Source organism: Lepidochelys kempii, chromosome 20 (genome assembly GCF_965140285.1).
Source record: "Lepidochelys kempii isolate rLepKem1 chromosome 20, rLepKem1.hap1, whole genome shotgun sequence".
In the NCBI taxonomy this organism is placed as follows: domain Eukaryota; kingdom Metazoa; phylum Chordata; order Testudines; family Cheloniidae; genus Lepidochelys; species Lepidochelys kempii.
In genome coordinates this window covers 27,158,791-27,174,942 of record NC_136399.1, presented here as the reverse complement: position 1 = coordinate 27,174,942, position 16,152 = coordinate 27,158,791, and the positions used below count along the sequence as shown (strand labels likewise).

Sequence of the window (16,152 nt, the reverse complement as noted above, 5' to 3'; positions counted from 1 at the left end):
CTGACAAGACGTGGTGCAGGTGAGGTCCCGGGCCGGGCAGTCCTGTAATGCCAGGCCTCAGCTGAGAGTGCCGTGGCCCCAGCTCCATGGCTCAGCAGGGGAGGGCGCAGGGCTGCAGCCATTCCCCCACTGCACTCCAGCAGCCCAGCTCTCTTCTGCCAGCTGCCCAGGGCTCGTGCAGACGCCGGTCTGACGAAGTGGGACTGTTCTTAATGTTTCCTCTGAATAGTGTGGGGGTGCCTCAGTTTCCCCTATGCAGTTCTTAAGTATCTAGGGGGGTGGGATAAGGGTGTATGATCCTTGCAGAGCCCTAGAGGGCAGGTGTGTGCAGGGGTCTGGACACAGAGAATGGCCGACACCCTGTTTCCTGGCCACTGATGGCCTGGGCCCTTCCCCCCTGCGAGGTGAGAGCTAAAGGGTTGGAGAACAAAGGAATCAGGTGACCTCCTGGCTCGGGAAAGGGACAAAGCCCAGAGGAGCGGGGGCTGGAGGGAGTTTCAGTTTGGGGCTGGCTGGGACATGGAGTGAAGGGCAGACGGGGTTGTCTGGCTCACTGCCCCCCAAAATGGACCCAGCTGAGGGGTCCTGTTCTCTGCACCTACAAGCTCTGTGTTAGACCATGTCCTTGTTGTCTAATAAACCTTCTGTTTTACTGGCTGGCTGAGAGTCCCGTCTGACTGCAGAGTTGGGGGGCAGGACCCTCTGGCCCCCCCAGAACCCCGCCCGGGCGGACTCGCTGGGGGAAGCGCAGGGGGGGCAGAGGAGGCTGAATGCTCCGAGGTCAGACCCAGGAAGGTGGAAGCCGGGTGAGCTGTGTCCCCTGCAGACAGGCTGCTCCCAGAGAGGAGACTTCCCCAGAGTCCTGCCTGGCTTCGTGGGGAGCAGGTCCAGAGCATCGCCCGGGGACTCCGTGACAGCCGGTGCCCGCTCAGAGGGCGCAAGAGGCAATGAAAGCAGCCTGGCAGCAGCTCACACCTGCTGGGCGTGGGGGTAAATGTCTGCACCAGCATCTGGCACAGCGTGGGAGGGCAGCCGGGAGGGCAGGGCATTGGCCAGCACCTGCTGGAACTGGGCCTGGTGTACTCTCACGTGGGGCAGGACGAGAGAATCCACCTGCGGGCAGACACGTTACATGCACGGGGGCAGCCGGAGACCCAGACACCTCGTATGCCCTGGGTGTGTTATGAGCTGTACAGGGTTACCACCGAGGAGCCCCAGACCTGGAGCAGGACCCCACTGCGCTAGACGCAGTACGGTATCTATCAGGCGTATTACTGAAGTGCCTGGAAGCCCCAGGCATGGGCCAGACCCCATTGTGCTGGTTCCTCTGCACCGAACGACCACAAAAGAAGAGACATGTTACAATCTCTAGCACAGCAAGGGCTCTGGGTGACACTGGACTAAGTCAATACCAACAAGGCGCTCGTTCTGTTCTCGCACGTCTAGGGTTTCACACTGACCAGCAGTGTACCCGTATTGCATTTTAAAACCCGTCCTTTCGAACACTTGCCAGTATTTTACTTGCACGTATCGTTTTGAACATTTGTCATTTTAGCTGTATACATTTGATCTCTGTCATTTTGAACATTCACCATTATTCTAGCTGGGTGCTTCGGAGCTCAGCTGTGATGACGGCTGTTATTTCAACATTTAACTCTGGCTGTCGAATCTTTACATTTCTCACCCCTCTGCTTCTATGCGCTGGATGTATAATGCACTTTTTGATGTTTGCCATTGTTCTGTGTGCGACTCTCACCTATTTCTGTATTTACAGGGGTGAAGTCCCCACAGGAATTAGAAACCCGTGTCCCCTGCACAGGGGCAGAGAGACATGGCCAAAATCGGAAAGAAAAGGCACAAGCTCCATCAAATGTCAAAGAGATCATTTTTATTTGCCACCCAAAAGAAAAGAAAAGAAAAGAAAAGAATTGACCTTGCCTCCAACGAAAGCAGACGAGATCCATGCGTCATGTGAACCACAGGAAGAAAGAAAAAAACAGCAAAGAAGAACCTCTTGGCTTTCCTTCACGAAAAGAACGGTCGATCCCGAGGTGTAAAAAACGAAAGAGCGAAGAACCGAGTCCGGCAGCGGTTTCACAACTCGCCCGAAGTCTTTATGACGTGGAAGAGCGTGACGTTGTACACGACCTGGTGGCCATTGTTCCATGTGTACAGCACCCTCTCCCGCGGGTTGTAGTCCAGCATGGAGATGTGGGAGTATTGGTTGTGGAACGGGATGTCCGTGTACTCGTAGCTAGAGGTGTTTGTGTAGTAGGCAAAATAGACCTTGGCCCCGGCCAGGTGGGAGTTTGTGACGTAGAGGGTGCCGCAGATCATGAAGGACTCGCCGGCGCTGCGCTTGGGGTAGCCGGTGTCCCAGCTGCGCAGGATCTCCAGCGTCTGCGGGTCCACCTTGCTCACCACGATGTTGCCGGCGTTCTGGTTGGTGGTGTAGACCGCCCACAGCCCGTTCTCGTCCACCATGAAGTCGATGTCGGAGAAGCCGCCCCAGGAGTAGGGGAAGGTGTTGTTGTAGCCGGCGCCGTTGAGGCTGCGTTGCACCAGGACGCTGCGCGAGCGGAAGTGGTACTTCACCACGATGTTGCTCTGGTACTTGTTGTAGTAGAGGGAGCCGTTGAAGACCACGTGGCCCGTCCCGGCCCAGGGGTGCGGCAGCAGGTGCTGCACGAAGTTCTGGCCCGTGATGAAGTCGTTCAGGGTGCGGAACTCCAGCACGCGGCGCCCCTTGTAGTAACCGTCCATGTACCAGACCTGGGCGGGAGGGAACAGCCGCGCGGTTAGACGGGGCGGCGGTTCCCGGGGAAATTCACCCCTGTTTGGGGCCCAGGCCCCTCCTGCCCCCAACCCCTGAGCAGGGCCCAGCACGAAAGAAGTGCCCCCCCCCCCCTCCCAGCAGGGTACTGACTGGCGACACGAGGCGGCCAGGGCAGGAGAGAACAGAGCCCCGTGCGCTCATGCCCCCAATCTTAGCACAGTTCTACATTGTGGCTGGAAATGCCACTTACCCCCCGCTGGCCCAGCCAGCCCGGCTCCCCCAGGGCCAGCGCTGGGCTGAGCCCTATTCTTAGGGCAGAGGAGTCCAGGCACAGAGGATGCCCATCCCCACTGGAGGCTGGGGATAGGCACGGGGGCTTGGAGGCTGGTTTGGTCCTTTGGGACGCCCCCAGGCCGCTGCCCATCTGGTCTGAAAACACAAACCCCACAATCAAAAAGGCCGATTTCTGAATCAATGGCTCCTTCCTCGTCGCGTGTTAGAAATCCAATTTCTCCCAGTGGCCATCCATCAGCCCCCGCCGCTCCCCCGAGCCATACACAAAATGTGCCATTTGCAGTGACACGCAGCTCTCCCATCCATCCTGAGCCCTTGTTAATGAGCCAGGCCGCTCAGAGCTGCCAGCACTGGCCAAGCTCCCACGCAGCGCCAGAGCTATGGAGGGCCTGAGCTCTGGCCTCATGGAAGCCTCTCTTCCTTCCTTAATTCAAACCATCAGCAGCATCGGTTACATCTCCACTTGTTACAGCCACGCCCGGTGTGCCTTCGCGCTGCTTTGTGTGGGTGCTGTCTGCGACTCACCCACTGCGCAATTCTTGGGGTCGCCCCGTCATATCGCCAGCACTGGGCTCTGACGTGCCGGGCGCTGCCGACACAGGGCAACAAAGGAACGATGCTTGTCCTGAGGCCCAGAGAAAAGTGACTTGCCCAAGTGCTGGGAACAGAATCCAAGAGTTTCTTGCTCTAAACCCGCTCCCCAAGTCAGGGCCGGAGCCCAGGAGTCCTGGCTTCCTTCCCCCCCTCCCTTGATACAGGAATAGAACCCAGGAGTCCTGGCTCCCCGTTTCACTTCCTGAAGCAGTAGGTTCAGTCCCTCTCTTTGACAGCTTATGGCCTTTGGAGCTGGTGGGGGTCACCGAGGACTCCTCCAAGCCTAGAGGCTCCGGGCTCCAAGGCTCACTGATTAACACTAAAAATGTGATGAGCAGGGGCGGGGAGCAGCGCCCACGCGTGGGCAGCAATGTAACACTGCACCAGCTCGGCAAGAATCCGCCACTGACTTGAGTCCGGAGGGCCTGGTCTAGTGCAGTCCCGCAGCTGCCTGGACGCAGCCTCTGCTCTGGGGCACAGGGTGGGGCTGTGCGTGGCAGGGGGCGGGTGTGCAGGGCTGGCCTTCTGCCCCAGCTGGCACAATCCCTACACAAACAGCCCGGGCTGAGAGTGTCTCGCCTGGAGGGGCCAGGGCAGTGAAGCACCGTCGCATGGAACGGAGGGCAAACACCCTCTGCAAAACGCCAGCTCCCCAGGAACGTGGGGCCGGGTGCACCGCCTCCGGCACAGAGGGCTCTGGGACACGCACAGAACCTTGCGCCCCGCTTGGGTAACTTCCCCCCGCATCCTGCATCCGTGGCAGGTTCCATCACAAGCGGATGCATGACACAAAGCGTCCCCAGGTGCAATGCACAGCCCCATAGAACCCCGCCCCCCGCAGCCGGCTCTAGGTCAGCCGGCTCCAGCTGGAACAGCTCTGCCACCGGCTCCAGCTTGGCTCTGGCTGCGTTCACAAGGCCCTGGCTACGGGCCTGCACGGCCAGCAGGGGCTTCCCCAGCTTCATACAACCAAGGTCCAGTTTGTGTATTGACGGACACACAGAGAAATAAGGCCCCAATTCCCCCTGCACACGGCCACGCGTGCGCCTGCACGGAAGTAACCCACAGCATGAGCTGCAGCCACTGGCATTAGTCTGGCTCCACTTTCCAAGTCGACAAGGCCTAGGATATCTTTAGGCTTCAAGACACCATCTCCGTGGTGAGTGCAGCATGCTTCCCTGCCCCCATCCCCTTCCTAGTCCGCTTTATCCCAACTCCCAAGACCTGCTCCCGGTTGTTCCCAGCCCCGAAGCCAGGGCAAGGTGAAGCCAGGGGAGTCATGCCAGGTTATGCCAGCTGAGGGTCTAAGCCCCTTTGTACCAACGTGTGGCCAGAGGTTACTCCAGGCACCAGGCTCACTCTCCAGCTACGCACGTGTGACATGCTGCTAGGGGGCACCCGACACTGGTTACAGGATGTGCAACAGAAAGACAATTAATGAGAGAGCTGTGGAATTAGAAACAGGATCCTCTGCTTCTGCTCCAAATTGTTAATATCCTCCAGCGTGTGGCCCTAGCACGCCTGGCAGAAAAGCTGGAGTGCATGGCTGCAGAAACAGGCTGCTGTCTCTCACGGGGACCGGGACTTCTCTGCAATAGTAATTGCCTCTCCCGAGCTCTGCTGGGCTCACTGTGCCGAGAAGCTGAGCTCTGCGGAATGAAGACGCTGCACCTTTGCGGGTGTTTCACTGTGTTTTCTTAGCTCTCCCCACCCCCCATTACTCTGCTACATCACACATGGTTTTGCTCTTTCTGCAGAGCGAGCGCATGACGCCGTTTTAAGAGCTAAAGCGGCATCGTGAGAGAAATGCCTGATTTCAGAGCTGTCTGAGCATCACTCCCACCCCGCCGGGCTCCGTCTCCTCTGCCCACGGTTACAGGCGTTTTGTAAGGGGTGCGTGTTTCCCGATGCCTGGATTAAATGCTGGACTGGCCCTGGGCACGTAAATACACAGAGGGGGGCTGGAATTTTCACAAGGGCTCCTTGTCCAGGATCGGGGCTAGCAATCCTTTAGGCCAGGGTTTTCAAACTGGGGGTTGTGACCCCTCAGGGGGTCACGAGCTGTCAGCCTTCACCTCCAGCATTTATAATAGAGTTAAATTTAAAAAAAGGTGCTTTTAATTCATAAGCGGGGTCGCACACACAGGCTGGCTGTGTGAAAGGGTTCACCATACAGGAGTTTGAGAACCGCTGCTTTAGGCACCTGAGTAAGTGGCCAGATTGTCGGAAGCACCCAGCACAGCAGAGCCACGCTGGATGCTGAGCTCCGGGGAAAACCCTGCCTTGAGTGACACATCCGGAGCTGCTGGGAGTGGAGAGATCCGGTCCCGACTGCGGGTGCTGCGGCCTTCTTGGGGGCTGGAGATCAGACCCCTTCCTCCACTTGTGCACCCAAAACAACCCTGGAAACCTTGGCCTGCAGCCATCTGAGGCTTTGCAGAGTGATGCAAGCCAGGTGGCTGGATTGCAAGAGGAGAGGAGCCATGGGAAGGTGAGGCAGCCCCCGGACTCCTCCCGCCCCAGCCCGGCACTCACACGCCAGCACAAGCCCTCGGCACTCACCCTGCTGTCAGCGCTGGGAGCCATGGTGTCGGTCATCCACGAGCCGAACCGGGATCCCGACGCCCGGATGGTGATGGGGTTACTGACACCTGTCAGCTTCCCACAGCCTGTGGCAGGGCAGAGAGAATGGTTACAGGAGAGAAACCTGCCCAACCGCTGCAATGCAGGGATGGAGGAAAGGGGGGCAGGGATCAGTGGGGGGCAGAGCAGGGTGCATGGGAGGGGGCTCGGACTGCAGTGACAGAGACCCCTCCACATTCGGTAGCCTCCTGTCCGGGCTGTGCAGTGCTTTGAGAACGTCCCCTACCGACAGCCAGCCGGTTGGTGCCTCCCTGAGCCAGGCAGATGCTGCTCCTGTCCCTGTCTTCATCCCTCACCAGACACCGGCAGCAAAGAACTGCGTGTGTCTCTAGCACTGAATCCCTTTAAACCCCGATTTCTGCTAAAGCAGTGTGACTTTGGGGGGAAAGGCACCCCCGCATCTCCACGAGGACCCCCAATCCCAGGCCAGAGCTAGACAGGAACGGGCTCGAGTCAGCCCCCCGCTTCAGCGGGTGTAAATTACTGCAGCTCCGGTGCCTTTGAGGGGGCAGTGTCGATTCTGGCCAGCGAAGTCTGACATCTTTACAAGGCTCCTCGCCCTCCCACAGTTGATCTGGACCCCTGGGATTCACATCCGAGCAAAGCAGTGACCTTCTGGGGGGTTGTAGCCCCAAGCCTGATCTCAGTTAATCCAGTGTAGATCTGGAGTAACTGGGTTCACACGAGCGTAATTCCAGTCCGGGTCCCTCTCCATCGTCACTGACCCGGCTGAGAGCTGGGTCCCAGATTTTGTTCTGCCTGGTGAAATCAAACCCTAAAAGCGCAGCTCAGAAGGGAGCAGGCCCAGGAGCCTCAACAGGCAATGTACGAAGCCTCCAAAAAACACCAGCAAGATTGGGCTGAAAATCCGACATGCAAATATCACTTTGCTTCGGGAGAATTCGTCCACCCCTGGAGCCTTGTGCCCGACTTCCACTGCCTTGGGCACAGCTCCTCACCGCCTGCCCCGGTGAGGGAGTGGCAGGGTCTGAGCCGAGGGGACAGGGTGCAATGGTCAGGGCATGTCCCCGGCCTTGGGGGCCCTGGGTTTAAGACCCTGCTCTGCCACAGGCTCCCTGTGTGACCTGGGGCAAGTCAGTTAACCCCTCTGTGCCTCAGTCCCTGTCTGTGCAATGGGGACACCAGCTCTGCCTGCCTCACAAGGGAGCAGAACCGCCCCCAGACCCCCATCTATCACCCGCTCATATTGCCAGGGGTCAGAGCAGCCCGCAACCAGGCTGCCTTGTATACAACAGCCTTCATTTGACACTCCCCCCCACCCACTGTCCCTGTGCAACGACGGTAGCCAGCGAGCCCGAGCAGGGCTGGGGGAAAGCAGCTGAGTCCTGCCTACCCTGGTTATTACACTATTACGCAGAGACTGGAGCCCCGCTGTGCTGGGCGCTGCCCAGACCCCGGCCGAGACCAGGGCCCCGTCGTGCCGGCTGCTGCCCAGACCCTGACCGAGACCAGGGCCCCGTCGCGCCGGGCGCCGCCCAGACCCCAGCCAAGATCAGGGCCCCGTCGTGCCGGGCGCTGCCCAGACCCCAGCTGAGACCAGAGCCCCGTCGCGCCAGGCGCTGCCCAGACCCCAGCTGAGACCAGGGCCCCGTCGCGCCAGGCGCTGCCCAGACCCCAGCTGAGACCAGGGCCCCGTCGTGCCGGGCGCCGCCCAGACCCCAACCGAGACCAGGGCCCCGTCGTGCCGGGCGCCGCCCAGACCCCAACCGAGACCAGGGCCCCGTCACATCAGGTGCTGCCCAGACCCCAGCCGAGACCAGGGCACCAACTGTGCCAAGTGCTGCATGGGCCCAGCCACGACTAGGTCCCCCATTGCACGAGGTGCTGCCTGGATGGAGAGCGAGGGACAGCCCCGGCCCCACAGGGCTCACAGGCTAAGCAGGCATCAGGTGGGAGGGGAAAGAGGCCCAGAGAGTGAAGTGTCAGGCCTAGAACCCAGCTCTCCCACTTTCCAGCCCAGCACCACGCTGGCTCATCACACACACAGGTTAACTGGGGGATGCGCAGCCTGGGAGATGCCAGGGGACCGGGGGAGTTTTAAGGAAAACGGCCTGATTCCCTCTGGCTCTGCACGGGGGCAGCGCTTCCTGCCAGCACAGAGCGGGCACAGAACAATCCCGTTCCACTCCTGCTCTGCGCGGGTGCGGGGGAATCGGGCCCCAGGGTCTAAGCATTAGCACTCGAAAGGGATCAGCAGAGCGGCAAACCAGCCATGTGGACGCCGGGTTGCACTGGGACAGCTCCCAGCGCCTGCTGCCTGCATACAGACAAGGGGTTGGCACCAGACCGCAAGCACAGCAGCGGCCCGGAGAGGTGGCGGAGTCCTACCCGCAAACTGCCTCTGTCTCGAGAACCAGGCCTCAGGGCGGCATCCCAAGGCCAGCCCAGCCCAACCGAAGCACCTGCAGCCCTTGGCTACTGATGTATTTGGATTTCTAGCTTGTAGCAGCAAAGCCCGTGGGCTGGGGTCCAGGACAACGAGACACGGGTGAAAAGCAGCCGTTCCCAGCCTGCATCGGAGGGCAAGCAGGGACCCAAGCTGAGAGGGGAAAGCCAGGCAGCCCGACAGAGCTGGGGAGTCATATGCTCATCAGAGCTCCATGCAAGGGCTGCCCCTGCTTCATGGGGAACATGGCGCCCCCTTCTCCCCCCCCCACTCCTCCTGGCTCTCATCCCAGGCTGGTCTTGCCCAGGGAAAGCACTCAGGGGACAGGAGACCTGGGTTTCTTGTCTGCTGGGTGACCTGGGGCCCATCACTTCCACTCTCTGTGCCTGCCCCCTGCCACGCCCATTGAATGCCCAGACGGGAAGGGATGGTCTCGCACTGCGCCTAGCATGGTGGACCGCTGAAGGCTGCTGTAATGGTGATGCAAATAGCACTGTAGGAATAAACGCTGGGCTGCTCTCAGCATGGGCCAACCCCGTACAATAGAGTCGTCTTCCAGGGCAAGGCTCAGCTGGATCTTCTGGTCTCCCTATCTCATAGCAAAGGGACGCTCAGTGAAACAAGAAAGTGGCAAGTTCAACGGTAGTGAGAAGGAAACACATTTTCTGTTGGCCAGTGGAACTCTCTGCCACAAGGTGTCACTGACACACAGCTCAGCAGCGTTCACAAAAGGGTTGGACATTCATACGATACAGAGACTATCCACTAAACAAGCAGATGTTCTGGAAGGCTAGAAATCTTCCTGCTTCAGGGTATAACTACTGGGGGTCAGGAGGGGTTTTCCCTGAGGGCAGATTATCCCATCGCTGCCTCCTGCAGAGCTCCATACAACTTCTGACACTGATGGAGACGGGACTGTGACGAAGTGGGAATGTTCATAATGTTTTCTCTGACTACTTTGTGGGTGCCTCAGTTTCCCCTAGGCATTTCTTAAGTATCCAGGTGGTGGGATAAGGGGGTGTGATTGTCCCAGAGCCCTAGAGGGCCAGTGTGATGCTGTCTGCACAGAGAATGGCCGACACCCTGTCTCCTGATGGCCTGGGCCCCCCCTGCCAAGGTGCCAGCTGAAGGGGCTGGAGAACAAAGGGATCAGGTGGCCTCCTGGGCCGGGAAAGAGACAAAGGCCAGAGGAGCGGGGGCTGGAGAGTTTCAGTTTGGAGCTGGCTGGGGAAATGGAGGGAGGCCCAGTTGCGGCTCTGGCCTCCTGGCCCCCAAGAGGGACCCAGCTGAGGGGTCCTGTTCTCTGCACCTACAAGCTCTGTGTTAGACCATGTCCCTGTCGTCTAATAAACCTTCTGTTTTCCTGGCTGGCTGAGAGTCCTGTCTGACTGCGGAGTCGGGGGGCAGGACCCTCTGGCCCACCCAGGACCCCGCCTGGGCGGACTCGCAGTGGGAAGCGCACGGAGGGGCAGAGGAGGCTGAATGCTCCTCAGACCCAGGAAGGGGGAAGCTGGGTGAGCTGTGTGTCCTGCAGACAGGCTGCTCCCAGAGAGGAGACTCCCCAGAGTCCTGCCTGGCTTCGTGGGGAGCAGTTCCAGAGCATCGCCCGGGGACCCCGTGACAGGGACACTGGGCTGGTACTTCCTGCTCCTCGCTCTGCATGTGTCCGCTGCGGAGTCTAACCCGGCTGTCTGGCATCAGTCCCTCGGCTGGGGCTGAGCCTGGGAGCATGTGGGAATGAATCAGTCACAATGGAGATGGCATGAGGGTGACACCGTCCCAGGTGCTTTGCAATGGGAGCTGGCACTCCCGGCGCCCTTTGCTGTGGGAGCCCAGGGGAATTCCCGTCACCCTCCTGGTCTGGCCCAGGCGTCCAAAAGTGAGAGAGGACCGGGAGCATCCCCAGACTCAGCCCACTGGCGTTGAGCTCCTGGAACCAGACTCAGAAACCTGCATCACCTTCCCCAGCAGCAGGCGACACCTCTGCCTACTGTAACACCTCAGCCCCTGCTTCCCTCCCACAGCTGGGATAGAACCCAGGAGTCCTGGCTCCACCCCCTGCTCTAACCTCCCAGAGCTAGGCAGAGAACCCAGGAGTCCTGGCTCCCAGCCTCCCTGCGCTAACCCACCAGACCCTGCTTCCCTCCCAGAGCCAGGGATGGAACCCAGGAGTCCGGGCTCCCAGCTGTGCTAACCCCTAGACCCCATTCCCCTCTGTGCAGAAACAACACAGGGAGTGAGATTAGCGAGACCCTGGCAGGGAACCCTGTGCTCACTCAGCAAGCGGAAACCACACCCAATGGACGTGAAAGAGGCACTTTCATGCCACCCCCCAGAGCTCTCCCTCTTGGCCCTTTGCGAAGCAGAGAGGGGAGCCCCTGGGTGCTGTCCCAGGCATGCGAGAGGGAGAGGAAGGAAAGGGGAGGGAAAGGCGGCTGGTTCCATACCCAGTTTCTGCATACAGGCATGTAACCGGGCCTCCAGGACCAGCACCCTCCGCTGCAGCTCCTCATAGTCATACGCGCCCATCTCCTCCTGGATTGCCAGCAAGCTCCCTGAGACGTTCCTCACCTCGTCCTTCAGCTGCACGATCATTTTCGTGTCCGCTTTGTATTGATCCAGGACGGGGATCAGAGGCAGCAGCTCCGTCATTTTGTCCTTCAGCTCCTGTCAACATGGCCAAAGGAATCGGTGAAGGGAAAAATGCAACTTCCTGACAGCAGCCAGGTCCCTCTCCCTGTGCCCCCTTTGGACAGGCAAGCATCAGTCATCCCCTGCTCCCCCCCAGACACTCCCCCTACCTACCTACCGCCCGCCCGGGTGCCTCTGCTTCCCGGCCAACGCCAGCACCAAGGGCTTCCAACATCCCTTACTAGCCTTCATGCTTTAGCTTCCAGACTAGACTTAAATTATGTGTATGTCACTAGTGCCTGGTCACCCCACATCCCAGCTCCACGGTGCCGGGCGCTGCCCAGACACACAGCGACCGAGATGGGGGCCCCGTCGCGCCGGGCACTGCCCAGACACACAGCAACCGAGATGGGGGCCCCATCACACCGGGTCCTGTCCAGACGCACAGCGACCGAGATGGGGGCCACGTCGTGCCGAGTGGATGGGATCAGGACAAGGCTGGATGCCCCCTGCTAGGCCATGGCGCATCTTAAGACTCCTCAGGGCTGAAGTGGGATTTAAGTGGTGCCCAGACCTCCCATGGGGCCTCTGCCCAGGGCCAACGTCCGGCTCAGCACAGAGGGAGGGTTCCCACGGCCTCAAGTCCCCCCAACCCCTCCCCTCTCTGGCTGACTCCCTCTTTGAACCCCCCAGCCTCCCTGGGTGGCTGCCCTTCACTCCTGGCTCACAGGAAGGCAACTCCTGTAACACAGAACCCCTGCAGCTCTCCCACGCTCCGGGAGACGACAGCAGTCCCTCTCTCATCTCCCCCTAATGAAGATCAAGAGGCTTGTGCGCTGTTTACCTCAGACACGATAATGATGACAGAACTCTGGCACCATCGTTAAGGGCTCATTAATATGCCAGAGGCAGGTTCCAGCCCCTGGGTTAGAAATTAATAATAATTACAAAACTTAGCACTTTGCATCTTCCAAGGAGTCGGTGAATATGAGCTAATTAATATTTTGCGATCTGTGTTGTTGTCTCTGTGTTACAGGGGAGAAGGGGCTCACCCAAGGTCACAAAGGGAGTCAGAGTCAGCGTCGGGATCCACTCAGCCTGGATGGCTCTTTCGGAAAAATCCACGCGAGCTCCATCACAAGATATGGGCTGGGTACATAAATCACAGAGTGAAATTCTGCATCCTGCATTCCACAGGAGCTCTGACTAGGTGATCTGAATGGTCCTTTCTGGTCCCAAAAAGTGATGAAACTCAGCACCTCCCAGAGCACATGACTGGTGAACAGCAAACCACTGGCAGCGTTGGCCAAGGTTTGGAAGACAGCTTACAACGAGACACAAGCTGCTCACTTTGGGTGGTTTCTCAAAGAGAGATGGTGAAGAGCTGACTTGTCCCCATCTGGAGAAGATTCCCTGTAGCACAGGGCTCTGGAACCCAGCAGACAAAGACAGACCGGAATCCTGGAGCTGGACGCTGAGGCCCGACACAGCGGGGAGGAATTAACCCGGCAGAGTTTTACTAACGGGTGTGGTAAATCCATGGACGCTTTTCTTGGCTCACTTGCACCTGTATTTCCAGTGACACCGCTCTCAGGGGACATCTGCCTGGCAGCTGGAGGGGAGCAATGGCTGGCTCGGGGAGACCCCCGGACACTAGTTTTGATTGAGCTAGAGCCCTAAAAACAGCAGGGCTGGCTGCCCGAGCGCGACCGCACCCGCGACCCTCACTGCGTTCGCCGGGGGGAGCCCCGGCTGCCGCCTGCACCACTGTCATGGCACGGCGGCTTTCGTGCGCGCCAAGCTGAGCGGGCGCGGGAAACGCTATATCTCCAGCGGCAGAACCGGCTGCGGCGTCGCACGGGCCGGGCTTTCACCTCAGACTGGGGGGGGCGAGCAGGTTGCTGTCCTTCCCCGTTTACACCAGTGCAAAGCAGATCAGAGCAGCAATGATCTGCACTCACTCGGCGCTGGTATAAGGTGCCAGGCACCGGAGAATCTGGCCTTTGGTGGCTGGCTACAGGATCTGTGCTAGCCCCTGGGAGGGGAGCTCTGGCCTGCGCTATGCAGCCAGCCAAGGTGCTCCCATGGGCCCGTCTGCACTCAGGGGCCGGTCCTCCCCTCCCGACGACCCCAGGAGGATGGTGGTGTTCCCAGGGGTGAGCAGAGGGAGGGGAATCGGGCCCCAGGGCCACGGGCTTGCTAGTCCCCACTGCTTCTCTGAGTCCAGATGCTGCTGTGTGTGCTGCTTTGTGCTCTCCCCCCCTGCCCACGCCGGCGGCGAGACACGGTGCAGGTCCTGCCTGCTGTTGGCCTCCATTATTCCCCTGGCATTTCCTCTGCCCTCCCCAGCTCCCTGCACCTTGCAGACCTGCACTGAGTTCTGGGCAAGGTTGGCTGCACAGAGAGACGCACGCCAGGCCCTGGAAAGCCGGCACAGTAATTGCTGCTGCGTTTTTTATGACCGCTGCTGGAGTGCCGAGTGTGAAAGAGAAGGCCCTGGAACGAGCTGAGCTGCCAAGATCCAGCCTCAGGGACAGGCGGGGGGCGGGCAGTGCCAGCAGGGCGGGGATGGGGGCGTCCAGTGAGGCGGGGGCAACGCAATAGCACTGGGTGCGTGCATGCGGCTCTGACCTGGATGCCTGACTTAAATCACAGAAAAATACCCTTCGACTTGGGGAGCCCAAAGCCAGTGACCAAAATCACCGTCCAGATTGACGGGACCGAATCCACCCTGGAGCTAAATCCAGGCGGCTGCAGCTGAGCGGTGCTTAGCGCTGGAGATGGGAATGAGTCAGACTCATGGCCGAAAGTCCCTCTGCGAGTCAAAAAGCCCCGGCTGGGCTGTGCAGGCAGCCGGCAGCCCTGAGAATTAACGGCCACCCCGGGGGAGTAACATTCCCAGCAAGAGCTGGGGTGGGGGGAGAGAGCGAGTGAGGGACCCCATCCTGCGGATTAACCCCTTGGCACTCCACCCCCACGCGGCCAAACCCGGAGACCTTGCGTCCGAGCACAGACACAACCCCCGCTGAAACCAACGGGAACCGCGCGTCCGGACCCCCAGGTGGCTTTGACAATCCCGGCCCATGGGGACAGGCGCTTCCAGAACATGCTGAGCTCTCAAGGGGACAGCCCGAGCCCTGGGCTCTGTGGTGCTGCACGGACATCCCAGGCGAGATCAGGGCCCCACCGTGCCAGGCGCTGCGCCGATGGAGAATGAGAGACAGTCCCTATGCCAAAGAGCGCTCAGTCTAATCAGACAAAGGGTGGGAAGGGAAACTGAGGCATGGAGGGAGGCAGTGACTTGTCCAAGATCACCAGCAGAGCCAGGAATAGAACCCAGAAGTCCTGAGTCCCTTTGCAGGGCCCCACCCAAGGGAACACGCGCCTCCTGCAATGCCAGGAGCCTGTGGACAGCAGCAGAGATGGTTTAACCGCTGCAGAGCTGGGCAGCCACCGGGAACTCCGGGGCTGGAGAAAGGCTTTGGGGCACGTACTGATGCTTCAGGAAGCAGCCGAGCAAAGCTCCTGCCAGGCACGAAGCCGGGGGGAAGGGGGGGAGCTTGTCATTGAGCTCCCCACTGACAGTCTAGAAGCTGCGATTCCAGGCCATCGCCCAAGGTTCGTGTCACTCGCCCTGGGCTGCTCCACAGAGGCCCCCTTGTGCCCGAGTGCTGTGGACAGAAGCACAGACACCCCCGTCCATCCATGCCAGCCTCATGTGCCATCTCCGGGCTTGCCAGGGCACGGGTCTGGCCTGGACTCAGTGCCACAGGGTCGGCGACTGTTGCTGCATCAGCTGCCTCCCCCTCACCTCACACGCCTGCCTCTGCCCAGTGAGTTACCGCGGCCGGACGCTCGTCTCATCGGAGATGCCGTGGGCTCCCCAGGAACAACGCCCGGCTCGTGCCACGCACCGGAGGCACCGTGTGCGACTTGCCCTCTGTCTCGGGGCCTGGAGACTCGCGCCCCTGGAGCGCTGCTCTTAGAAACCGGGGTGATAAACCTGCCAGCCAAGAGCACAAGCCAGATGCAGGGGTGAGGGGAAAAACGAACAAGTGACTCCCCGGCGGGAACCAGCTGCTCTGCTCGGGGCAGTTCTCCAGCCTGGGCACAGCACCTGCGTACGTCTACACTGCAATTACAAACCCACGGCTGGCTGGAGCCAGCTGACTCAGGCTCCCGGGGCTGTTTGATGGTGGTGTGGCTGTCTGGGCTCTGGGACCCTCCTCGCACTCCTGGACCCTGCAAGGTCAAGTGTTCCCGGTCAACACCTCGACTCACACGCACAAACCGATTCGCTTGGTATAGCCTCCTCTGGTTTTATTGCATATGTGAGGGGTGGGGGCTCGGCAGGGATCTCGGCCTGCGAAGCAGGGTCACCTTGGGGGAACGTGGAGAATCACCGAGCAAGAGGAAACACTCTCGTTTGTTGATTGATTTCAGGTTCTTGGTGGAGCCGTGGGAGGTAGGAAGGACGTACTGGTGAAGAGCTGGCAATTTCACTGCCAAGAAGGAACCCTTGTGATTATAGAGCCTGCCCTGAACCACCCAGGCCAGAGAACTCACCCCGAGAGGCTGGCACCCAGCCCCAAACGTCCCTAGTAAGAGCAGTTGTTATTTACTCCTTCTCATAACACCCAATGAAACTAATAGACAGTAGGTTTAAAACAAACAAAAGGAAGTATTTCTTCACACAACACACAGTCAACCTGTGGAACTCCTTGCCAGAGGATGTTGTGAAGGCCAAGACTATCACAGGGTTCAAAAAAGAACTAGATTAGTTCACGGGGGATAGGTCCATCAATGA

General features: G+C 59.7%; 2 protein-coding genes across 3 annotated transcripts in view; both read right to left on the bottom strand.

The window, feature by feature from the left end:
* The window catches only part of LOC140901077 (microtubule-associated protein 1 light chain 3 gamma), a 64,944-nt gene extending 58,628 nt beyond the window's left edge, over positions 1–6,316 (bottom strand). Inside the window, exon 1 of the mRNA XM_078849468.1 lies at positions 6,227–6,316. The gene's annotated coding sequence lies outside the window, so the exon portion shown is untranslated. The remainder of the gene's footprint in view (positions 1–6,226) is intronic.
* OLFM2 (olfactomedin 2) overlaps positions 1,872–16,152 on the bottom strand; it is a 93,184-nt gene continuing 78,903 nt past the window's right edge. For both annotated transcript variants that reach the window (XM_073318420.2, XM_073318419.2), the window contains exons 4-6: positions 11,162–11,381; positions 6,227–6,333; positions 1,872–2,772 (exon numbers count right to left, since the gene is read on the bottom strand). In XM_073318420.2, the coding sequence (XP_073174521.1) occupies positions 2,095–2,772; positions 6,227–6,333; positions 11,162–11,381 (1,005 nt within the window). In that variant the 3' untranslated portion in view covers positions 1,872–2,094. The remainder of the gene's footprint in view (positions 2,773–6,226; positions 6,334–11,161; positions 11,382–16,152) is intronic.